We start from the raw sequence: 24819 nt of genomic DNA, 5'->3' as shown, positions 1-24819 counted from the left end.
TGACGATTTTGCCTGCTCTTCTTTGTCTAGTCTTGATTGACTGTCCCTGATCTTCGAGGATGAATTCGAAGAACCCAGTACACGTCCGTATTATAATTCAGAGAAGCTGACAACTCCGTTACATTCGGAAGTTAGCAGCTTTCCAAATGGCCGACTGAGGCCGATGCACGTCAATAACATTAAATGGTCGTAATTACGTCAAGATGAAATTAAATGGAAAACTTGTGGAAAAGAACTTTTAAAAGTGCATCAGAACAGGATAATATGAACTGCCTTCTACTACAAACATCAGACCAGTTTGATACAGATTGTTGTGTCTGTTATTTCCACTGTTTTTAAATAGCAGTTTTCGTTTCGGGTTGTTACTTTCGAAAGGAAGGGAGGGGAGGGGAGGGGAAGGAGGGTTGCTACTTTCGAAACGTTACGTAAGTTGTTACTTTTAAAACCTTTTTAAGAGGCAAAACCAGCAACACCTGCCCTGGCTTAGCCTTGGCACCTACTTAACCTTGACTCAAGCTGATTATAATTCATAGAAATAGTAAATGTTGCTGAAGAACTGGATTCGAGGACAGGGTTCAATGTGAGCGTCATGCAAGTGACGTATTCTCTTATCTCCTTGTCACGTTTTTGTCATGGCGCTCCGTGCAAAATCGTACGTAAAATCTTTTATAATTCACATCAGTTTTTCAGGGTGCTTGTTGATGCAAAAGATATTTGTGCGTCAATAGTTGAATAGGCCATATTATTGCGAGCGCTTTCCATGCGAATGAATTTTGAAAGACTGAATTGAAACGTTACGCAAACAAATTGCTAATTCAGCTGCAGTGAAAAATTCTGCCAATTTTCCTTGTTTTAAAAAATTGTGGTAAATAAGCAGCTTGGTTACCAAGAAAATATAACAATATAATTTGTTTTTGCGTATTTGAATTTGTCGGTGATAAATTGCAGTCATCGTCAATTCTTTTTTCAGCTAGCAAACATTATACAAGTGAATATATAATCGTTATGAATCATGTTAGCACCCTCAATGTTGCACAATATGGTTCCATCAAAGACATTTTAAGCCAAATTTCTGGGAAAAGTCGACGATAATACAACTAAAAAAATTGTAAAGACCAAAATTTCGGAAAACGTGTGTGTTTGATAACTCAGTACTTAGGATTTTGTCTAAACTTATGAAAATTTAAAACTGTTTGGGGTGTTCGTTTACATAGAAAAACGTAAATTGCTTGATTAGCATTTTGATTGAATGACAGGTGTCATGCGACTTAAATTGGGTTCGTCGTGCATGTCTTTAATTTGGCAGAAGAAAATATTTATTGGATAGCTCAGTTGAAAATTTGTGACTGATTGATTAGGCCTCCCACTGCATAATAACCTGTTCTCATGTCCTTTTTTCTCTTGAGCAAAAACAATCGAACAATTTCATTATCGCATTTTCTAACCGATCAAAGTTGCCCTACGGCTTACAGGTTTGACGTGAATTTCTTCTTTTACTTACGTAAAATTGTGTACACGAGGAAAATGAAAAATTAGGAAAGAACTGAGAGGCGCTTGTTCGTTACCAGGTGTGAATTTCGCACGTGCAGTAATTAATGCATCGCACGTCAAGATTTAAAAAAGCTTTAAAAAACTACGTCGCCGGATCACCTCTTCATTAAATACAGTTTTCACTGCGTTTTGGCAGGATCATAGGCTTCGACCAGGAAATAGCGGCTTGTAAATCTGGAGATATTTTGGATACTACAGACTTTTAGAACAGAATGCAAAAATGGGATGGGATAAAAAAGAATACTTTTAACTTATAGCATACAAAATGAACGAAACTTCACCGAAAATTAATGGTTCGTCTTGGGTAATACCTTTCATCTTCACTTGGTTTGGTTTAACGAGCGTTACAATCGCCATTTTCAACGCTGGAATCTGCGTTCTGTTCTGGACACAAAGGAGACTTCGAAGTACCAGTAATCTATTTTTTGTGAACTTGGCCATCGCAGATATTTTGGTGGGTTTCGTCGCGGTACCATGGAAGACTTTATATTTTGTGGTTTCTCCACAACCTCTTTGGCTTCCTCCAGCGGTTACTGTCGTAGATTATGTCGTATGCATGTCTTTTCTCGGCATTTGCGCGTTGACGTATGATCGATACCAAGCGATACTTCACCCGCTCACATATCCAAGAAAAATGGCGAGTAAAAATACGTGGAAAGTGCTGCTTTTGATTTGGAGCCTGCCAGGTTTGAATTTTTTGAGACTGATCTGGATGCTGTCGACGCGAATTCCAACTAAACGTTTCGACAGCGCATTCGGTGTGTTTCTCTTCTCCGTCATGTTGCTGGCAACTGGAGGAATCGTTTTCGCTTATGTTCGAATTTTTCGAGCGGCCAAGGTTCAAGAAAAACATGCGAGAAAATCGAACCTCTATGCAAAGAGAAATCAACAAGCAAAATTTACCAAGGCGATTAGATCTTGTCTCGGCGTGACCATCTGTTTCGCGTGTTGCTGGCTACCGCGAGGGACTTTTCTAATCGCGCGGATTTGTCAATCCAAGACTTCATTCGAGTACGACCTGGTCACATTTGGTTTAATGTCTCTATCAGCTGTCTTGAATCCGATTATCTATTCTATATGCAACCGTGACGTTAAGAGAACGTTAGAAATGCTTTGGAACAGATGGCTACGAAAGACGCGTTTGAAGAGCGAAACAAATCGAGGATGTCGGGCAAATTCAATGCGAACTTATGCTACTGCTAGTAGTAGAGAAACAGGCATTGAGATGTCAAATTATCTCGATATTTAAAGTGCACATGAAGCCATTTTTTCGTAAATTTTATTTCTTATTATGTAAATAAATCGATGTAAACTTAGGCGTTCGGCAAAAATACAAGTTGATTGTGATTTTTGTGTAATTGTGTATGCGCATCCTTACTGCGCACGTAATTCACGTCGCAACGTCATGCCACGCCATATATTGAGCGCGCGCGCTGCGAAACCTTTCTAAACACATATAGGATGGGTAGCCGTTCCGCTGACTTCGCTTAGAGTTTGCTCTCTAAACTGGTCGGCGACTCCTACTTTTTTCTTGACGGATTACTTTTGTTAATTAATGTCTACGTTTTGCGAGGAAATGAAAAAAATCTATCTGGTGGAAGTTTGTTTTTATTGTCCGACTAACGTTTGAATTGCGCTTTTTGAGCTTTTCGTTTTGCCGTACGACAGTTTTTAATGCCTTTTCTTCAGGGTTACGTCTTACAAAAAGGATATCAACACTAGGAATTATTTACGTAACAGACGCCCTTCTGTTGTCTCGGCGTTCTTCTACAAAATGTGACTAAGATCCTTTGCCTCCGTGTACTAATCTTCGGATATTTTTAACAGAAAGCCTTGTAAACACTGCTGAATTACGCGCGCCAATTTTTCAAAATCAGGGTAGTTTTCCACACGCTTTATCTCTTAAACAAAGTCGGTGACCCCAACTTTTTTTTTACATTTCTGGCACAAGTAGCTCATTATCTGGCCGCAGTTAAAATTTTAAAAAAATCTATCAAGTAGAAAATTTTGGCGCGAACGTCCTTAAAGGGACTATGTCACGGATTTTACAAGAGTTTTGAACAGCCAAAATTTATATTTGTGTCGCAGGAAACGTACCTAAACATGATAATCCATCTTTATTAAAAATTACTATGTTAGGGCACTGAAACTGTTAACGAGCATCTTTAGCTGCGGATGAAAACGGATTGCAACTTGAAAAAGTAAGGCTTACTTTTTCAAGTTGTTTCTGCGCGTCTTCAAATAAAACGATATTTATAGACGTAGCTTTATTTCTATCCTCAAATTAGGTTGTATCCTTCTTTAGCTGTTCAAAGATAATATTTTCAGAACAGTTTTGACCAAATATCTGCAAAATCCCCGTGACATAGATCCTTTAATTCTAATTTTCGGTACAAAAAGTGATTAGGAGACTGGGCGCGAGATTTCCTGCTGTGACGTCATGTTTACAATGCTTTTTGTCAATGTTCAAATAAGGAACAAATACGTCATACTCAGTCATCCACTGAGGAACAAGTTTATTCCTTTAAATAAATAATCCGTAAAATAAATAAGTTTGGATTCATTGATAAAAAATTGTAAAGCACAATTGAGTTCAAATTAGTTCAAGTAATGCTACTCTTCTGAATTGAATGAAAAAAGCTGTTACTATTTTTTAGGATTTTTCAATGCCGTCTTCAATTATATACACTATATACATACAACAATTTGTAAATAGTCAATAAAGGCTAAAAAAGTATAGAAAATAATTGTACTCAATTCAGCAATAGGCTTACTGGTCAACTACTTTATCTTGGTTGCCTGACTGAGTAAATGTCACGTGGTTTTCCATTAAATCATTTTCGTTACCAGACCCTCTCTTCGTTCCTGTTAGAGAGCAGTCGGCACGAGTCAGCTTGTTTGTCTGTTTCCCTTGCTGGCACGACTTAAAACGCTAGCTCGCTCGGTTATTAATTCAATAATGCTTGAAACAAGCAAATAAATTAGAAACAACGTCTTACAATTCAAATTCAGCCATGTTTCCCCAGGAAGGACCAGCCTTCATTTTAACAGGAAGAACAACGGAGAGTTTCATAGCGTTCTCCATTTCAGTTTTAACAATCTGAGCCACGCTTCTTAAGTCACTAACCGCAACCTCAAATATCAGCTCATCGTGAAGTTGCAAAACAAAATACCCTCCAATGAGCGGTGAGACATCACACTTTGAACGTCTCCCCCGGGTTTTGCTTTTAGTAGCCTGTAAATCCGGGGAGGAATGTCTATGCGTCATAACGCACGATGGGAAAGTCTCAGTCAACCTCTTGTCAATATTAACCATGGCTGTCTTTACCAAGTCTGCCGCTGACCCTTGCACCGTGGTGTTGACAGCTTGTCTCGCTGCTTGGCTGTGCGCATGCACGTTCGGTGAGTTGATTGCCGGAAGGAACCTTTTTCTTCTAGTAACCGTCTTTACATAGCCTTGCTTCTTGCACTGCTCAACTGTCTCTTTCAAATACTTCCTCACACCAACAAAACGCGACGTGAATTTGTCAATGAACAAAGACGCTTCTTCTTCAGCAAGTCCAAGCTGCTCTCCAAGAGCTTTGGCGCCAATTCCGTAAATGATGCCATAACAGACTTGTTTAGCGTGCTGCCGCTGGTTATCTTTAATGGACTCTGCGGGAGCTCGATAAAGTTCGCCCGCGATCATTCTGAACACGTCCCCTCCTCCGTTAAGAATCTTGCGCAGGCGCTCATCGTTGGCAAGGTGGGCAATGAGCCTCAGCTCAAGCTGAGAATAGTCAGCGGCAAGGAGCACGCCATTTTTAAAAGGAACAAAGGCGTTACGCATGCTCACTGCGAAGTTTGGAGCCACCCCAGTTGAATTTGCCCCAGGCCCAACATTCAGCGTATTCTGTCGACTGGCTCTTCTTCTGCCTCGCTTGGACGAACACCTCTCGTCCCAGACTCCACGAGGAGGACTCTCAGCAATGGTCGTTGGTAATATTATATCAAAATCTTTGGGAACATTCTGCAAGTTTGGCTCCGCAAATGAAACTCGTCCAGTCGCCGTGTGAGTCTGGCTCATGGAGTGAATCCGTGGCATGTTGAGCCTCGCATTCAAACACTTTTCCTTCTGTAGTGGAAACACGACCTTTGTTAGGGCAGAGTTGATCCGCCGCCACTCTATGATCAGTCCGGGTAGCGGGTGAAGCGGCTTAAGCCTTTCAAGCACGTCTTTGTTGGTGCTGAGATTCTTGGTACCACGTGACGTGCCACGGCGGGTCACGCCCAGCGTCTTGCGCTTAGCAGCCTGGCCATCTTCAGAATTGCCGTCGTGTGGCAGCTTAAGCTCTACAAAGAGTACCTACAGGGGAGGGGAGAAGTTATTATTAAGCCTGGCTCAAGCAGAAAAATAAAGGCAAGAAAAAAGAGAAATTAAGGAGAAATAGTAAAATGAGTGTTTTTTTCACACCTGAGCCACGTCTTCGCGACTGGTCAGTGAGAAGCTGTGATTCGCCAGTCGGTAGGCTTCCTGTTCTAGCGTGCGTAGTTTGGCTTGTAAAATGTTCTTTAGATGTTCGCTTTCTGTGTCTGAAAATCCTAAGCCATTCAACTCCATGCGAGCCAAGCAGAGCGCAGATGGCATCTCCACCTATAACAGTCAAAACAGGCGGACTCTATAACGCTTGGTCTAACATAAAAACAATTCCTTAGTCCCCCAACCTTCTCTCTTCCCTCTCGCCTCCCACTCCTCTCTCCCTCACTTTTTTCTAGGATGGGAGACGGGGTTGCATTTTCACTCCTATTTTAAGATGAGACCTGGCATTAAAACGAACAGTGGAGTAAGATTCTTTCCACCAGACATCACGACCCACGGATAAAAGGCAATTCTGAAATCAAGATAATCCTCTGACTGCTTCACTGTAGAAAGAAAGTTGATGTTTTCTCTTGTGGCTGCTTTTTTCAACTCTGTAATTGGAAAATGAAAAAAGAAAATTCAAACAATTTGCTCTAACCAATACGATATTTTTCTAACCAAAGAGCAAAACCAAAACCAATCGTGACTTGTCTTACACGAGTTTTCCCGCGCTTGACACGGGTTACATGTTTTCCCGCGCTTAGTACCGGTTGTAGGTTTTCCCGCGCTTGGCAACAGTTGCACGTTTTCCAACGCCAGACTCGTACCCAGTCGTCACTCATTTATTTAAACAGGAATCTGAATTTGGGAAGGCACGAGTCTGTTCCCGCGCTTGGTACTGGTGGTATGTTTCCGCGCGTTAAACACTAGTAGCACGTTTCTGCTTCGAGCTCCGATTAGTTTATTGAATTTAAGTTTGGTCGGATGATCATGTGATTTGCAAGATAGCCATTTTAAAAAAGCCACTGCAATAGTTAACGCTTGAAAACGTTCATATAAGTTGAAGGAAATAAGAGAACACACAGAACCTTTGTAAATGCTGACATCAGATCCTCCGCCTCCAGTAATGGCCTCAGCTTTTTCATCAAAGAAAGAACTAAAACAGACTCGACACAGGCCCTCACTCTACCACTTTGCTGACATTGGTATGCTAGCGCCAGACCTCCTGTTCCCAGTCCACCACCGCTACCTGAAGACAAAGGATTATCTGTATTAGCTACAACAGGTGTCAAGACAAATGGACTTTTCATTTTTGCCAGTTTTAAAATAAAGCTGCTAGTACAAGAAAACAAGCCGTTTCTATTCCTCAACTTGCCAATGAATCTGTTCTCTAATAGACAAAATAAAATTAAAACAACTTTTTTCTTTGGAACTCGCCCCGAGTTGTTCGCCTCGCCATGACGAAGAGGAGAAAAAAGGTTGTTAATTTGCTAGGTAAGTGAAAATAAAAATGTAACAAACCTTCCAATAGAGGCGCTTCCTCAGGTAAGTGCTGTCCTACAAGCTGGTGAAGGTTCTTTTCTTTAGCCCCTGGATCTAACAGCCAACTCGCCACCTTGGGGTCCTCCGCAGGTCCGCCGAGAGAAATCCCAGTACATCGAGCAAAGGTCTAAAGCAAAAAGATGCAATAAAAGCAATAACTACAACAAGAAACGCAATAGTCCATATCTGTTAGTGACACAAAAATTAAGAAACCCTTCTATGGTACACGCAAGATCGACAATGTAAAAACGTCAGTTTTGAAATACGTAAGAAAGTAAAACTGCCACACTGGAAAAATAGTGAATAGGGAAAATGGTCTCGTCCCTAGTTTTCGAGCGGCCATTTTTCTTTCGCGGTTGTCTATTTTTTAAATCAGTAAATTTTTCTCGCCATATAAAATGCGACGAAAGAAGCGCGAATCAACGATTTAAAACAATTACCGCAAGACATTCCGTCCTTGCTCTTTGAAAATTGTGCGACTGACCCGAATCGCGTTTGCAACGCGCGTGAACTGACCTGTAACGCGCGCAAACTGCGTGATTTAGCGAGCTACATTTGACAAAGTTTTCTTACCTTGAAGTGTTCCTTGACATCGAAACAAACCATGAGTCGGCCTCGTTCTGTCAAGGACTGAACGACACTCTTCAGTGCATTAACACGACGAGCAAGCGTCAGATTACTATCAACCGCTGACTCCGCCTGACTGTCGTCCGGTTGACTTGGTGCCGACTGAGCATGCTCCTTGAGTGACACGAAATAGGCGTCTTTACCGCCCCAGCTCACAGCAACTCCAACCACCACCAGGTCCTCGCCTTCCACCTTAAGGCCCCTCAAGGTCCCTTTCGAAGCCGGCGCATTACTGAATCGTCCTCCAATTCTGGGGACATCATCAAGGAAGCGCTCACAAGCTACAGCTAACGAAAAGCGAGTTTGACTACGCCATTCTTTAAGGAACATTGCAAAAACTTGCTCGTGTCCTGCGACGTCGATGATCACAAGTCCTTCATCCGGGGTATTGGAATACGGCGACCGTCGCGGAGAAGCACGTTTTCTTGTTGACAACGGGGTGGCTGAAAGTTTTGTTCTAAAATCGTCCTGGGAAGGTCTTTTGTCTCTTGGGGGTGTGGAGGGGACGATGTCTGAATCTGGCATTTCAATTCCGTCAATTTCATCGTCATGTGTCACCGCGCTGCGTGACATTTTCTTGGCAGGCGATCTCTCATCTTTGGTTTTGGGTGAATTCGTAGATTTCGGGTTTTTAATTTTGGTAAAATCTGACTCACTGTGAGGTACCCCAGGCAGGCTCTTCTTGTTTGCATCAACTTCTTTCTCTATTAGCTCGACAACGGCCAGCATAGACAGATCAGAGTCAAGGCAACCATCGCTGGACGACAGACGAAGTGAAAATGAATTTGGTGCGCTAACAGAGGCTAAGTCATCTGTAATAGAGCATTTCGGTGACTGAAGAACAGGAGATGCGGATGACGACAAAATCTCCAAGCTCTGTTCCACGTGAAATTCTCCTGTGCCAGGAAAGCGTGGCTGAGTGTCATATTCGCCGATGATATCCTGACTTTCAAGCGCGGCCAAACTTCTCGGTGTTACAGCAGTGGCAATGTTTACTTTATCGCATAAAGCTTCGCGCTCCTTTCCAGGCGGTTCGTTAGTCGCGTTCACGGCACACGCATGCGCCGTTGACTTATCGACTTTCTCTTCAATTATGACGTCACACTCCATGAGACAGGTGTCACTCAAACTATACGCAGCCAGTGCCTGAGAATCAAGGAGGTCATTATTTTCTTCGTGAGCAGCATCATCGGGTTTTTCCTTCGCAGCCGGTTCCTCTCCTTCGAATGGTTCAGAGTACAACTCAACAGAAACCGACTGGGCTTCGTTGCCAACTTTTGAATCAGTTGAAACCTCCATGACAGCGGTGGAGTTGCTTGACCCTTCCTGCACTTCAGGTAGAACTACTTTCGAAACTATAGCTTTCTGTATGTTCACTTCCGGCATGTTTACTGCTGCTGTTTCCTTTTTCTGTAATTTCTCTTGCGGCTCCGGCATTTCTGGTATCGGCGAACGACGTTTGTTTCTTGAGCGAGTAGTTCCGCTTCCTAAAGGAGTAACGGGGTTCACAGTATTCGAAGGAGGCCTGGATTGCTTGCAGTCAGAAACCTGGGCTGGCTTTGAAGTAGAGGGGCAAGCATTATCTTTCAAGACAGATGTGATGCTGGCCGCTTTCTGGACTTCCGTTTGGCCTTTTTCGCGGTATGTTAACACTCTTGTATCTACGTGTTGTGAAGAAGGCTTCAAGAAATCTGCGCCCGTATCTATGGATACTTTGTTTCCCAGTAAACTTGGTCCAGCAATTTCTTGCCGGTGATTGCTGTGTCTGGCCGTTCCGCTTTCCTTTACCTTCCCATTCGTGTGTACCTTGTGCTTGTCACTTGACGCATCAGCGTTTGACTTTGTAACGTGCTTACCGATGACTGCTTCTGTTCTGCCCACAGTTTTAGAGCCAACGGCACTCTGCAAAGCTTCGGCTGGTTGCATTCCGACAGACTTGGAACTACCTTCTGTCGCGCCGGAAGTAGTTGAATTACCTTGACTACCTTGTCCGCCAGTATTTTCATCACTCTCTGGCGGTTTCCACTGAATTCCTAGCTGTGCCACATCAGCCTGTAGCAGTTGTTTAGCTTCGGCAACGATAAGCTTGGCGGCCGCTCCTTCAGTAAGCCCTCTCCTCCCTGCGACCCAGATCACGCGCGCCTCGCTACGTTCACGTACCTCGGTCTCAGTTTCTTGGCCTCGCTTGCGCCCGCTGACGAATGGCGCAGCGTTGTGCAATATATTCTCAATTTCAGACGGAGGCGCCGCTGCAACGGAAGCGATGGTGTGGTAGCCAGCGTTGTACAGCATACGCGCACGCGCAGCATTCAAGAGAGAAATTCGCACCAGGTCACAGAGATCTCGCTCGACACCAAAAGATAAACGGCTCTGGAATTGTGACAGAAGTAGCTCTATGTTGGTCCAGCCGAGCTTTTCACAGAACACCGTCACCATTCCAGCAAACGTTGCAGAAGATCCTTGCAGCGATTGCAGCATTCCGCGGTTTGCGCCGTACCGTCTAGCAACAATATTGAGTGGCACTTCATGTACAAGGTCTTGAAGTGCTAACGCCGCGTAGAATCGGCGGTGCACGGCAAGAGATTGGCGCTGCTGTTCGGTACGCGTCAGAACACGGCCTCGCACGGCTCTGGCAAGGAAACCTTCTTCTACTCCCACCATATCCGCCACTCGGCGCATGTTTGCAGGCAGGCGCTCATAGATGCGCAGGTACTGGTACCAATCTATGTTGGGCCACTGATCTTGTATGTAGATTGGAGTCACCTGTCATGAAAGGATATTGACAAATTATTGCCACCAATATTGAATCAATATTGAAAGCTACGTTTAATTGGTCTATTCTGCAGAAAACTCGAGAAACCGCGAGACCCCACTGAGAAACACATAGAAATACAGTGTAGTGAGAAATAATCCATTCATCTGCACCGTATACAAATTGTACGTGCTTCTAGCCCTCAACAACTGAGCTTTAAAAGGACACTGTCACGGAGATCATTTTAATGCTCTTCGGTAAAAAGTACTGAAATTGGCAAATAGGTCTTCTCGTACGTGAAATGCACCTAGTGCAGATATAAAGTAAATTGTGGTTTAAGGAAAAGGGAGTCATAATAATTTTTAGGTGTTTTTCCCGTCCACAAGGACAAAACTTGAAAAAATCAGCCTGACTTTTTCAAGTTGAGATCTAAATTTCCTGATGGCATCACAATAATATCACTTGTTTATCGCTTCAGTACACTTGCATAGTGATTTTTTAGAAAATTGAAACACTACTCGTAGTTTCCATATGTCTTTAGGCTCTTGCGTTTTTGAATTGAAACTGGTGCCAGTGCTTTTAAAGCCACAACTAGTCATTTGCGAGTCCTGTTTATATTATACTAAGAATAAGAATTCTTTTTTTCATTTACCTGGTATATGATGTGTAGCTCGCTTTCGAGCACAAAGCACTTGCGTGCTTTCTGCACCTCAGCAAATACAACAAGAGCTTCATCAGGGGAGAGAGCGGACGATAATGTGGCCACACCCAGTTGAGTTGGGACGTACCTCTGTTCATCTGCTTGTACCTGAGATAAAAACGCAAAAGTGCAATAAACCAATCGGAGACGGCAGCTAAAAAATGTAACATATGCAAAAGCGCGGAAAAAGTCGAACTCGATCTTGGAGCTTGATTCATCTAAAAACTTACCTCCTCCGCCTCGCCATTATTTTCTTTGTTTTCATTTGTCTTTTTATCATCGCACTTCTGTAAACGAACAAATTCGTTTTCCACCAGGAACTTCACAGTTTTCTTGATAACGGCATCTGTATCGTTTGCGTCTTGTTGCGCAGGGACTGAAGCGAAGAACGTACAAGCCGCGTAACGTTCAACATCCTGGGGTCTGATGACCACTCCGCTGGCGATGACTTCGAGAAGCGCGCGCTTTATTCCACCATTTTCCTCCTTACCTGAGATTAAGGACACAAAAAAAAAGCGTACATGAAGAACACCTGAGACAACTAAGGGATTAAAACCTTTAGTAAAATGGCCAGCAATCCAAGGCGGCATCGGCGAGATAAAACAAAATATAAAAACAATTAGGCCCTGCTTTGGCTCATACGAAAATATGGAATGTATAGAAATTACAGCAATTTCCAGACAGTTGTTGCAAAACTCAAAGGCCGTGATATGCAGCGATTTGAGCTAGCGTAGCTAAATATAGCGCTGCGTTGCTAATGACAACAAACAGACCATTCGTTGTAAAGGTGATGTCATATTTGATGTCACAGTTCCAGCTGGAAGTAGTATTGGTTTAGTTATTTGGGGGCTCGAGTAACTTGATAAATAAAATCCTTATCAGAAACCTTTAATTAAACCCTTCATAGATATCCTGACCTTTTCTTGTAACATGTACCTACACCCCCAAGAATGCAGATGCCGAGAATTTACCAGCTGTTAGTGAAGAGATATCACGGAGTACTGATGTTTGTGGGTAACGGACGAGAACAAAAAGTGCTGTTCTCTTTTTAGCGCATTCTATAGACTCTTCGTGGAAAAAAAACTTTCCAACTTATTGATGGGTGTGCCAAAACAAAAACATCAACTTTTGGTTGTTGTCCATGGTTCAAAGACGTCCTAACCTAAGCTCCCTATTGACGCTGTTAAAACAAGTTTAAATACAGTGCTCATACCTAGCAGACAACTTTCCACAGCCTTTAGTCGAGAATTCAATAGCGAAGCCGCTTTCTGTCGTTCAGCGGGTTTACAGATCAACACACTCTCGCCCAGGGCATCGACTCCTTTGCGGCCTGCGCGGCCAGCCATCTGTTTGTAGATCAAAGCATCTACCAGCTTGCCATGAAACATTGGAGTGCGGATAATAACACGACGAGCGGGAAGGTTAACGCCTAAAAATAATAGCAGGGTGAGTTTGGACAAACAATTGTCTGTACTCCTTAACCTCCTACTGTTTAATAGCTTTCATTTGAATGGTCGCCACAAAACCAAATGTGAGAACCACTTTGCACAGCATAAAAAAACAGTACACATGTCACCGCAAACTCAAAAGGCAGAACCACAGTACACATTAAAGTACTGCTCGATAGCTTTCATTTGAATGGTTATACACTAGGGTTTCATCCAGACTTTAAAAATGTTAGAACCACATTGTGTCGCATATTAACAATACAACATGAAAAGTATGTTCAAAAGCTTCCATATGAACGGTCGCGCTCTAGGATTTCATCCAGACTTTAAAGTAAGGCTAGATTTCCACTGACGCGTAAATTTTTACGTGCGTTAACGCGCATAAAAAAAATTAGAGACAATGTATGAACGACTTGCGTAAACGTTTACGCAAGTCGTTCACACATTGTCTCTAATGGTGGATTTCCACTGACGCGTAAATTTTTACGTGCGTGAAAAAAATTAGAGACAATGTATGAACGGCCTGCGTAAACGTGTACGCAAGCCGTTCATACATTGTCTCTAATTTTTTTACGCACGTAAAAAAATACGCGTCAGTGGAAATCCACCTTAAGTTTTTTCACGCACGTTAACGCGCGTAAAAATGTACGCATCCGTGAAAATCCACCATAAGAAACACCTTGTAAAGGATAATAAACAGCACCACATGAAAGTAATATTCAATAGCTTTCATTTAAATGGTCGGACATTAGATTTTAATTGCGGGAATACGAAAATCTAAACATTTCTATCCAGAGAAACACATGCGCGTCCCGACAAGCGCTAAAAAAAAACTTTCGAAATGTACGCACCTGAAGACAGTGTAGACGTTGCCACGAGTACGCGAATGGACCCCTGTCTAAAGGCCCCTTCAATAATGTCCCTCTCATCAAAGGTGAGCCCTGCGTGATGAAATGCCACTCCATGCGGAACCATGCGTGACAGCACTGAGTCCAGCCCTACTTGTGTACGTTTTAACTGCTCTATAACCTCCTTCAGTGCGGCGTAATCAAAAGTGATTAGTTCTGAAGCTTTCACAAACCCAGCGCCCCGAGCACTGTTGCTGTTCCCGTCTTGAAGTGCTAAGCTTCCTATTTCCGCAAAGTGCTTGGCGATGGTCTCAGCTAGTTTTTCGCACCAGTTTTTTGTCGGGCAGAAGACTAAGACCGAGTGTCCGTCGACGATGGTTTCCTTACACAGCGGTATCACGTGATCTTCGTCCCCGCTGACAGTCCCACCGCTGATTTCGCGAATCCTCTCCATGTTAGCGTCATAGAGTGTAGAGCCTACTTTGACCATTTCCGTCAGCGGAACAGGCCTGTGGTCCGTGAAGTACAAGTCAGCGGATAACCACTTGGCGAGCATGTCCAGGTTGGGTAAGGTCGCACTCATGCCGACTATCTGTATTGCAGGCGATGTTTCTTCGTTTGCTGCTAAGTTAAAGAACAATGAATTTGTGTCATTGTCATTCAAAACATAAAATCGTGTAATGGAAAAAAAAGTTCAAAATAAAATATGAATATGCTGAAGAATGACCAAATCCAACATTAACAGAGCTGAACTAATAAAAAAACCCCAAAAAAACCAAAACACGTAGAAAAAGAGATTTGTTGAGCAATTTGACTATAACACATTGCGATAAAATGGAAAATGTTACAGCAAGGCGCGCAAAAGAGTGACCACTTTTAATTTATTCACATTCTTTCGTGCAGATTCAATCCAATCAGAAGTCAACTGCAAGCTATCCACGGCTTTTGATTGGATTAAATCTGCACGAAAGAATGTGAATAAATTAAAAGTGGTCACACTTTTGGGCGCCTTGCTGTAAAACCATCTTGGTTGAAAAGTTTCAAAAAAGGCGAATCGTGGTCTACAAATTTGAATGTATTCTGTGCGACGCTGATTTTGTCAGGTTCACCAGCCGACATTTACAGCAACGCATCAACGAACAGAAATATTCTGCAATCGGGAAGCAACTGGAGGAACATGGTCTATGTTCTATCGCTAGGGATTTGGCCAAAACTCGGGAATACTCAAATCACTGTGAGTGGGATAACTCAAGATGTAAGGCCTTTGAGACTACGAGTAAAAGGCAATAGTTTCTGATCGCTTGTATACTTCTGTACATACCAGTGACATCAATCAAAAGAACATAACGAATCTTGGTTATCACTATCGCGGGCATAGTTACAATACCTTCATTTCCATTTCCCACGTTTTGTCCGTTACAGCCAGCAATGTATCTTATTTTGGTTAAGAACAGCTCTAGTAAATATCCTCTGTGTGAATCACCAATCATGTGCATTTCATCCACCACTACAATTCCAAGAGAAGACAGCACTTTATTCTCCTCCAGCAGACGATTCAGCAGACTGTTGGCTTTCTCAATCGTGCACACTGCAATGTCTACAGAAACAAAGCCCCCAGGTGGGGCGTGGCTACCCATGTACCCCTCAACTCGCACCCCTGCCTCTTGGTATAGACGCTGGAAGAAAAAAGGAAAAAAAGAAATCGGTCGAAGGTGAACATGAATTACGTAAGCCTAGTAATAAACAAGTTGATGAAGACAATTAAAACATGTTTTAGTGTGATGGGTTCAGCTAGTGGAAAATACATCTGGACTAGTCATACATCTGAACACGCGAAACGTTTAATTTCGTATTCTCCTATAATCGACTATTAATAACAAAAATACATAGCGAAAACACCAAATCCATTAGTGTTTTTTTTTAGTTTTTAGTTAAGTATTTTAAATAATTTTTAGCTTAGCATTATTAATAGTATTTTAATTGTATCCCCAATTAGTCCATAAGGGCTAAACACACAGACACAGAAATAAAGTTTTTATCTTATCTTATCTTATGAAGGTGTATTATGTCATGTCTCTCCACTATCTATCGTGTTTCTTTCTGCAAATTTAATATCACTTTATCTGGAATCTAAAAACAACTAGTAAGGGCGCACAGTCTGGATTAATGCTGAAATAACAAGTTATTTTACTCTGGAGCGAGGAACAAGCGCTGTTTGTGGATTTTTTTTTTTACTAGACAGACAGGAACACGCGAAACGTTTAATTTCGAATTCTCCTATAATCGACTACTAATAACAAAAAAACATAGCGAAAACACCAAATCCATACATCACAATGAAGTCAAAAGAATATGGTATGTACATGTACATATTTTTTTGAAAGTTCTTTTCTTAAATATTTGTCTTAGTAAATTTTCATAGTAAGTTCTCACTGCATTTTATTCATCCCCATACAAATTTATTACAGCAAATTTCACGTACCTGGAGATAAAACATTTTTTCACGCGCCACGCTAATAAAAGGCAGAATAAAGAGCGCTTTTCTCTTTGTTTCCAGCACTCGTTTTAGCATCAACAACTCTGCAACCATTGTCTTCCCTGCACTTGTTGGGGCTGAGTATACCAAATTACCTACAAATAAAACATCATGCATTAAACTTTTAGATAGTCTATACTACGACAGTTGTAATCGGACTCAGTGTAGAACAACAATTCAGGGAGAATCGGGCGAGGGATTATTTTTACAAATTACAAGCACGGTTAAATTTTTTTTTACACATTTTGAATTGTACGACACGAGAGTCAGTTACTATTTAATCGGACCATTACAAATCACGAGGTCAACAAGTCTGTAAAAAACCCACTTTGGAGTGAAAAAGTCAGTAGTATATTCCATCAGTTTTACAAACAGTAGCCAAGAAAACAGCAAGAAAGAAGCCAATATAGTGCACAAAACTGACGCGCCAAATTGGCGTAGGTGTTCCATTACACGTATTCCATTACAAACAGTTGATAATTTAATTGGACTTCATTTACTGGTCATCACGCACCAATAGCGTGACAAATACTGTACATGTAAATGTACGCGTACCAAAATTAAATCAGAATCAAAAATTTTGTTATCTAATTCTTCTTATAATTATTATTAAAACTAAGTGATAGTCAACTCTGGGTTCATCAGTAAACTGTTTTAAAAAAATAAAAAAAAAAAATAATAAAATGAACGCAGGTAACACCAACTTACCTCCAGTAAGCACCTTTCCTGTGCGGAGACAGTCGGCTTGCCACTCAAACATATGAGTTATTCCAAGTTCATTGTACCTTCTCAGCACCTCAGCAGGGAGGCCCCAAGAAGAAAGCTCCAAGGGGTTCCCAGAGCTACTCACATCAGGTTCCAGGACACTCCTGCTGTGAGAGTCTGAGAGCCTACTTGAGAGATGACTGAAAATGAAAATAAACAACTGAAGATGAAAAAGAAAAGATATAATAATGGATGTTCTAGTTGTGTGTTACCTTGAGTTTATAATTAAAGGGAAGCAGGGGGACAAATGGTTAGTGCACTGGAATCTGGTTCGAGGAGTCTTGGTTTGAGCCCTGGCCGGGGTCATTGCATTGTGTTCTTGGGTTAGATAATAATAATCTTTGTATTTTTATACCTTTACCTTTATAATAAAAAAAATGCTTTGGCAGTTGTCCATGGCTGACTATTCTCACAAAAATCACAATTTATTTATGTCCGTTCAATCAATCCCAGACAATGCAAATTACATGTATCCCAAAACAAAACTACTAACAGTAAAACTATCAAGTCAATTTAAATAAAATGTAAGGTCAGCATGCCAAAGTAAAAAGTCCCAGTACGTTCACGTGAGGAGGGCTTGACAGGCAGATATTGGCAAGGCGACCAAAATTGTAAAGTTCACACTGGAAACCAGAGTTACAGTGGATACTATGGGACATGCTGTGTGAAAACTTTACATTTGGGGGCACACTATAAATTTTATTTAATTTGTTGTGTAGCTTATCTCTTTAATTTAAATCAGTTTTAGACAAAATGCAGGGACAAAGTTTTGGATATAATTACTGACTCTTCTAAAATCCCATTGTTCTCTCTCTGCAATATATTGACGATTGCAGCCATGAACCAAAACATCAGTGTGGAAGCAACCCAAATCGTTAATGTAATGCAGAGAGACAAAAATAGGGTTTTAGGAGGGTCAGTAATTAATAATAGACAGTTTCTTCGGCTCACGGTATTTTTGGGAAATTTACTGGGTATGAACTATATGCTGTGAGCCTTAGTAATTATCTATTAAATATTGATACCGGCAGTCACACATTCCAAGTAAGTTGTTTCCATGTGCCACGCTCCTGCAACTTGTTCCCATGTGGAAACAAATCTTTACTCTGATTTGACATATTAACAATGTCCTAGCTACCTTTTGTTTTCATGGCCAGGGGCATTTTCAAAGCTTCTTCTTCTAGCTTGAGATCTGTCAGTACTATTTTCAAACTGTTGAAAAGCGCCAGTGACGGGTGAAAACATAGGGGAATGAGTGGAAGAGAACAGGGCCATATGCTCTGAGTCCTCGATTGGTGTAGAGATGCGCTCTCTAGCTCGACCAAACTTGTTCACTACAGATTCACTTCGCCTGGTGCTGCTGGATGGCGTAATAAATGCTTGCGCAGCCAATTTAGGTGTAACGTTTTCTTTTAAGGCACCGTTGGAAGATGTAAGAGGGGATTGTGGTACATTGTCACAGAGGAGGTGTTGCTCATCCATTTTATCGACTTCTGATAAAGCGGCAGCATCAAACTCAAAGCCAAATGAGAAGTTGAAAGAAGCACTCGGTGACGGAGCATTTGCGATGCATTGGTCGGGCTAAAAATAAATTAAAAGAAGTTAATTTTCTATGAAGGAGGTTTTAAAATCTCATAATTAGTTATGATGCTGCCTGACACTTATTACCAGTTTTTTGTACATCTTTGAAAAAATAAAAACTGTTAAAAAGTTATCTTTTTAATAAACAAAAATCTCACATTCAACTGAGTGGCTCAACTGGTAGTTGAGCCACTTTAGACAGGAGTAGGTATTTTTTGCAGGTTGAAAAGACAACTTACTGTCTTCTTAGCACTCCAGTTAACCTAAATAGCTCTCCTGTTAGCCTAAATTAGCTTAGGTTGCTTGCAGTTAGCCTTTATTTATTTACTTTTTGAAAAATAGAGAGGCTGTGGACAGTCTTAAAGCTAATTTATAATTTTTCATTTCCTTTTGATGCATGTATGTTAAAGAGTTTTACAATAACTGAGAAAATTGTCCCATGCTCATTGGTCAAGAGCTTTGGTCGATGAGAGTATAAACCATGAAAGTGACGTAGCCTGTAATGCAAAGCAAGGCAACTTCTGAAAATGTGAGAACTTGTCGCCACTTTTCCAAAAAATACAATACTGATGAATTTAGAAATGTCAAATTGGGAAATTTGGAACATAAATTGATGAACTTATGAGCTATCCCACCTGCCACAATTTCATACAGACTTTCACTCTAATTCACTGGCGACAGACCAAGAGAAATTATTTTCCAGAGTGCTGCCCCACCTCTTATTGTAGGTTCTTGATGATCGGGCCCCCATTGGAGATGAGGCCATAAAATGTTCAAAACCGTAAAAAATGAAGCCACTTGCCTACAGCTTATGGTTCCACTTGAGTTTTGAAAACTTTATGACATCATTTCTGTGTTCTCTAAGGCGTGGTTCACACTGGTGACATAATAGAGACCTTCAGATTGGACTACGAGTATGAGTTTTCAAACCAAATTCGTGCGCCTTCTGTAATCACTTATCGCACCAATCGTATCCCTAACGTTTAGAGGAGGTTTCAATTGAGTGTCGTAAAACCAAAACCAAAACCAAAACCAAAGTAATTACTCTGACCAATCACAAACGACACAGACAATCCAGGGAACCAATCAAAACTCAAAGCAAATACATGTAGTTGGCACAAAGCGCGGGAAAACGTGCGCGAGCGAGTTGCGATTGGTTTTGGTTTTACTCCTGATTGGCCGAGAAAGTGGCGCGAAATTTTTTAAACCAATCACTAAGCGTAGTGAACGCAAAACCAAAGCAAACGCAAAGTACTTTCGACACTCAAGTGAAAACCGCTCTATTTATATGTTAGTCAGCAACAGGGAAGAGTTATAGTTTTGGGGGATACAATTGTGTCGAAGTTCTAAAGTCGTACTCGTACTCAATCTCGTACTCGTAGTCAAATCTGAAGGTCGCTAATGACATGGACATAACAACACAAAGAAAAGTTCAGTTCTTTCCTTATGTCGTTATGCAAATGTCATTATGTTTTAACTATGTCGTTAAGTTGTTGTTCACACTGGTGACATAAAACATCAAGGTGAAGTGTTTTTTACATTTGCGTGACCTTGCCGTAATGTCGTTATGTTTCTACTGTGAACCAGGCCTAAGAGTGCATACCATAGAAAAATGTGGTTGATTTGTTAATTGATCACTGTGAAGATTGTTTTCTTCATGTTGTTCATATTAATTCTGTACATGTGGTATTTCCTGTCTATACTTCACCAAGTTACAAATAAATTTCGCAAAATATTTGGGAGGAAAAATCTCATCTAAATATTGCCTAAATTGCAGCGCCTTCCAGTGAAATATTTCATTCAAAACTTGCTTTACAACTGAAAAATAAAAAGCTTTTAAAAATGCCTTTAACAAAAGTATATCGGGTGAACCTCAATGAAGCCTTTATGAAGGCAGATGGGATAAGCAAATCGTTATCGTTAATTCAAGCCAACACTACATTATCAAGCTACATGTACATACTAACTATTCTGTTAGCAGGATCTCTTTCGATCTTTTCTTTACCCGATGTTAGAAAGACCGTGTCTGCATCACACGCATCAGATCATGGCGACTGTTCAAGGCTGTTTATCTTAGCTAAATTTACTCACCTAGATTGAACTATATTTGCCTTATTGTATTAACGGATAAGATAACGAACTGTTTAATTAAAATCTATAACTTATCTCACCTTGTTGTTGCTTTGATTATCCTTATCATTTTTGAGTTCACGAACCTTCGTGACCCTTTGTTTGAGGGCATGTTGGTTTCGGTCCGACGGTCTCTTTTGCTTCCAAGTTTGCGAGAGACGCCTCATTTTGACTAGTACAGGTATCAATAAGTCTATCTTCTATCCGAAGATGCGACATCGAGCTATAACCAGGGCAGGAATAGAAAGAAACTAGTGCATCTGTGTCTTTCTGCTCGCTAGGAGTTGGAGGGCGCCATGTTTATACTTTTGAACATGCCGCCTCGCTAAACAGCGAGGGCCTGGTAACCAATACAAATAATCCCGGTTAAACCGGGGCGACTGGGGCCAAGTGTTTCATGTGGACTATTTTCAAAGGCTCTTTGGCCTAGCTAAAGGTCTGAGAATTTTATATACAACAGGTCACATGATTTTAAAATGCAATAGGTATTATAGACATGTCAACAGATTTCACATTTCAGACATTTTCGGGTGAGTCAAATATTTTTCCCTGCAGGGGTGTGATGAAGAAAGAACATGCCTGTACGCCATGCAATGTTTCTTCCATATCAAAGATCTTTGGTGAGTATTCTCATACAACAATGTATACAACTGATCACAGCACTCTATTTTCTTTTATATTTTTCCTTTGATTGCTGATGAACAAAAAAAATTACGAGAAAACTGGATACAAGCACCCCTTGCTCGCTGTGTCGCTCACAATCTTTCTTTGAATGAATGACTTTATTTATGTGTCAAGGAGTCTAGCCGAGGGTAAAATACCCTCTACTAATAGGGGACTAAATAAAATAAATTATATATAAACACTTATATCTAGAAGGGGTGTTGAATGGTAAATGCGAGACTTTGCGAGACGGCGAGACTGATATCTTTTCTGCGAGCCCGAGACCCTTTTAGCCTTAAGAAAGAAATCAAGACCCCGAGAAGGCATCAAAGAAAAATTCGAGACGACGATACCCCTGAAATTTGGCTAAAATTCTGCGAGACTTGCCTTTTTTGAAGGACCATTCACCACCCCTTCTAGAGGCCAGGGTTTCCAAAACAAGCCGGCGATCGCTGGCTACTTGATTATATGTTGCCGGTTACTCTGGTCATAGCAATTAGCTCATGAAAAGCAAGCTCGGTGTTGTCACAGCCGCCTACTCTTTCAGTTGCTAGCGCCTACTTCAAAACATTTTGAAACCCCTGAGAGGCTGTGGACAGTCTTGATTTATGAGACCCCCACTTGGGATATCAGGATTTTTTTGACTTTAAGTCTAAGATAGATCATACCTTTCTGTTTGATTTAAAGTACTTTGTTTATAGTTTTTTTAATTTATAAAATAAATTTAATGCTTTTAGTTAAAAAAAGTTTTTGCAATTCAGTGGTCAAAAAATTTTTGGATGCGGGAATCAATTTCAGTCAAAAGAAATGGAACTTTCTGTATATATGATTGTTATATTCTTTCAACACTGCTTCACATTAACTTTATTACCAATATTGAAAATTTACACTACCTTTTCATCCTATTAGTTAGAACAATAAAATGATTACTTTTGAAACAAAACAGTCTATTCTAGCTGATACACCAAATAAACAAGGATTGTCGTCTAAAAGATTCAAGAAAATTATTTTGCCTTAAACTTTGTGTAAAATTTGAACTTATCTATCACGGTTTTTTACCATATTGCTATATTTTAAAACTGTTGTCCATCACCTCGCAACCTTTTCTTCTCCTACACAAGACAAAAGTTGTTCTCTATAATCCATGATATCTTCATAATGACCTGATAAAGACAGTATGTCATTATTCCTCTTGGCTTCACGGTGAAAATCAGGAGTTTTCAGTTCATACCACCTGGGTTTGGGACCACGGATTCTCTCAAGTTCCTCTATGCATTTCTTTTTAAGGAGTCTTTCCTCCTCTAAACGTAGTCTGTCTAAGCGTAATCTAGCCAGTTCTTCTTGATATGGTGTTGCTACGGCACTTATTGTTCTTGAGGATAACATTCGATTCTCTGCATCTCTAAACAGGGACAAATCAAACTCCCGGACTGGAGTTTTCCTGATATTTTCACTTGGATCACTTGTCACATTTCCTTCCATAGTTGACCTTAACACAGAAGCTTTCAAAGGCTGCTTTTGTGCAATTTTCTCAATGTCAACTGGTACACTTGCGGTGCGATGAATTGGCTTTACAAACCAACTATCAGAATTATAACTACTGTTGAGAAATGTATCCATTGTACTGGGTTTCTCCTGTAACCTTGCAAGTTCTTCTTCAGGACCGTCAGCAAATTCTGACAAGTCCAGAGCTAAATCATCTGGGTCAACCTCTTCATCAGATGTTTGTAAGTCTTGAAAGCTTACAGATAGCCGTGATGGTGTTCTTGTGCTCTTATGAGATACTTCTGAAGTAGATATGGTCATTTCTGAGTTGGTTCTGTAGTTTTGTGGCTTTATTCTGTACAATAAAGAACATAGCAACAAGGAATCACTTCCATTGACAAGGGTTCTTCTAGAGAAAATCTAATAATAAAGCCGGGATCCGAGCCAGGATTCAAGCCAGTATCGTTACGCACCTATCAATGTTGCTTGGGGGGGGGGGAGGCTGGGAATAGGCAGGGGATTTGACAGCAATTGTTTGCCCGTAGTGGGGACTTTTGACCGTTTTAATGGACTTTCTTACAACATTTTATTGAAGTTTAGTGACTCTTTTGAACATCCACAAATGCCCTGCGGTTGGGCATTTGAACTGAGAGTCTCAGTTAAGTTCAAAACCCCTGCCTATGCCCATGAAATACTTGCGTGACAGCGAAAACCAGCAATTATAAAAGCTAACCACAAGCAACCCAAGCTAAAGTAGGGTAACCGGAGTGCTGTTTAGGCAAACCGGAGCGATAGATAGGCTAACTGGATCCTGACTAGATAGGCTAACCGGATCCTGGCTCAAAGTTTAGGTATCTTCGTTCTTCTTGAGTACAACATTGCCATTAATTAAGCTTATAGTTCAAAATATTGGTTCATAAAATTGCTGGAATATACCGTATTTACCCGTGTATAAGTCGACCTTTTTTTACCTAAAAATCGGCCCAAAAAATCGCCCTCGACTTATACACGGGTCAAAATTTTTGACCCAAGCACCAGTTAAATAAATTCTGCATAATTAACATAACAATTGTTTTAATATGTTCACAAACTTCTAATAAACAACAGTACAGGTTACGATGTCCTTTCGCTTTGCTATCTGTGTTATTAAATTGGCAGTTCAAGTTGAAATTCCCTACGATTTATCGCTTAATATAAACCTGAATGTTGTAGAGACTCATTGGCAATGGATTTGAATAAAGAGCTGTCATATTTCACCAATAAAGCTGCTAAATCCACTCGAGAAAAACATCTTCATGCATGATCTTTCTTGCTGCAAACTTCGCTACTTAGTAACCTGGCATGATGCAAGCACGTGTAGTTATCAGTTACCAGTACCTCACCGAGGAAGCTTGGTTACCAAGCTCCCCAAGCAAGCACTTTGTTTATCGAGTCGATTCGAAAGATTTTTGATGTTTCTAGGTGTTTTGCTTGTCTTCTAAAGCCGCTGCTATCTCTCAACAATTAGAAAGGTTCGTTTGAAATAAGTGTGTTTGATTTTATAAGCCTGTTTCAAAAATTATGGACAAAATGCCTGCACGTGTTGTTAAAAAATGTAAAACGCTCGAGTCAGTACGATAATAAACATAAGCTTAACATCGAAACTTGCTGTGATTTTTTCATCAAGTATCTCTACCTGAAAGGAAATTCTAAGAAACACAAGGTTAATTTGCCAAGAAAATTCTTACCCAGAAATGTAAAAAACTTAGTTTCTGGCCTTATTAAAAAATAGGGGGTCGACTTATACACGGGGTCGACTAATACACGGGTAAATACGGTAAATGTGAACAAACTCGATCAGACTTCTAATAAG

General features: G+C 40.9%; 4 protein-coding genes across 6 annotated transcripts in view; 1 reads left to right on the top strand and 3 right to left on the bottom strand.

Annotated features, from left to right (window-relative positions):
• The first annotated feature begins 1299 nt into the window (after positions 1-1299).
• Positions 1300-3301, top strand: LOC144658904 (histamine H2 receptor-like). Its single transcript, XM_078519406.1, has one exon. The coding sequence runs from the start codon at positions 1817-1819 to the stop codon at positions 2798-2800; it is 984 nt and encodes a 327-aa protein (XP_078375532.1). The 5' UTR covers positions 1300-1816; the 3' UTR covers positions 2801-3301.
• A 507-nt stretch (positions 3302-3808) lies between these two features.
• Positions 3809-21123, bottom strand: LOC144658873 (DNA polymerase theta-like). 2 transcript variants are annotated; one of them, XM_078519357.1, is made up of 14 exons: positions 20861-21123; positions 18247-18689; positions 17052-17248; positions 16290-16438; positions 15195-15483; positions 13811-14431; positions 12725-12940; positions 11742-12001; positions 11464-11619; positions 8006-10822; positions 7412-7559; positions 6979-7139; positions 6005-6184; positions 3809-5896 (listed from the first exon to the last, which is right to left on the bottom strand). In XM_078519357.1, exons 1-14 carry the CDS (start codon positions 20984-20986, stop codon positions 4547-4549), a joined length of 7113 nt encoding a protein of 2370 aa, XP_078375483.1. In that variant the 5' UTR covers positions 20987-21123; the 3' UTR covers positions 3809-4546. The 2 variants fall into 2 exon arrangements, with proteins under 2 accessions (XP_078375483.1, XP_078375484.1); XM_078519358.1 differs by having other exon boundaries at positions 13811-14428.
• The window catches only part of LOC144658895 (spermine synthase-like), a 19602-nt gene continuing 14488 nt past the window's right edge, over positions 19706-24819 (bottom strand). The window contains exon 11 of one of the 2 annotated variants that reach the window (XM_078519395.1): positions 19706-19969. The gene's annotated coding sequence lies outside the window, so the exon portion shown is untranslated. The remainder of the gene's footprint in view (positions 19970-24819) is intronic. The other variant, XM_078519394.1, reaches the window with a different exon arrangement.
• LOC144657090 (uncharacterized) overlaps positions 22334-24819 on the bottom strand; it is a 2813-nt gene continuing 327 nt past the window's right edge. Inside the window, exon 2 of the mRNA XM_078517383.1 lies at positions 22334-23322. Within this exon, the coding sequence (XP_078373509.1) occupies positions 22572-23322 (751 nt within the window). The 3' untranslated portion in view covers positions 22334-22571. The remainder of the gene's footprint in view (positions 23323-24819) is intronic.

This window comes from Oculina patagonica, chromosome 6 (assembly GCF_052425735.1).
Source record: "Oculina patagonica isolate OP01 chromosome 6, crgOcupat, whole genome shotgun sequence".
Classification (NCBI taxonomy): Eukaryota; Metazoa; Cnidaria; class Anthozoa; order Scleractinia; family Oculinidae; genus Oculina; species Oculina patagonica.
The sequence above is the reverse complement of the archived record's forward strand: the minus strand, read 5'-3'. Positions and strand labels throughout refer to the sequence as shown.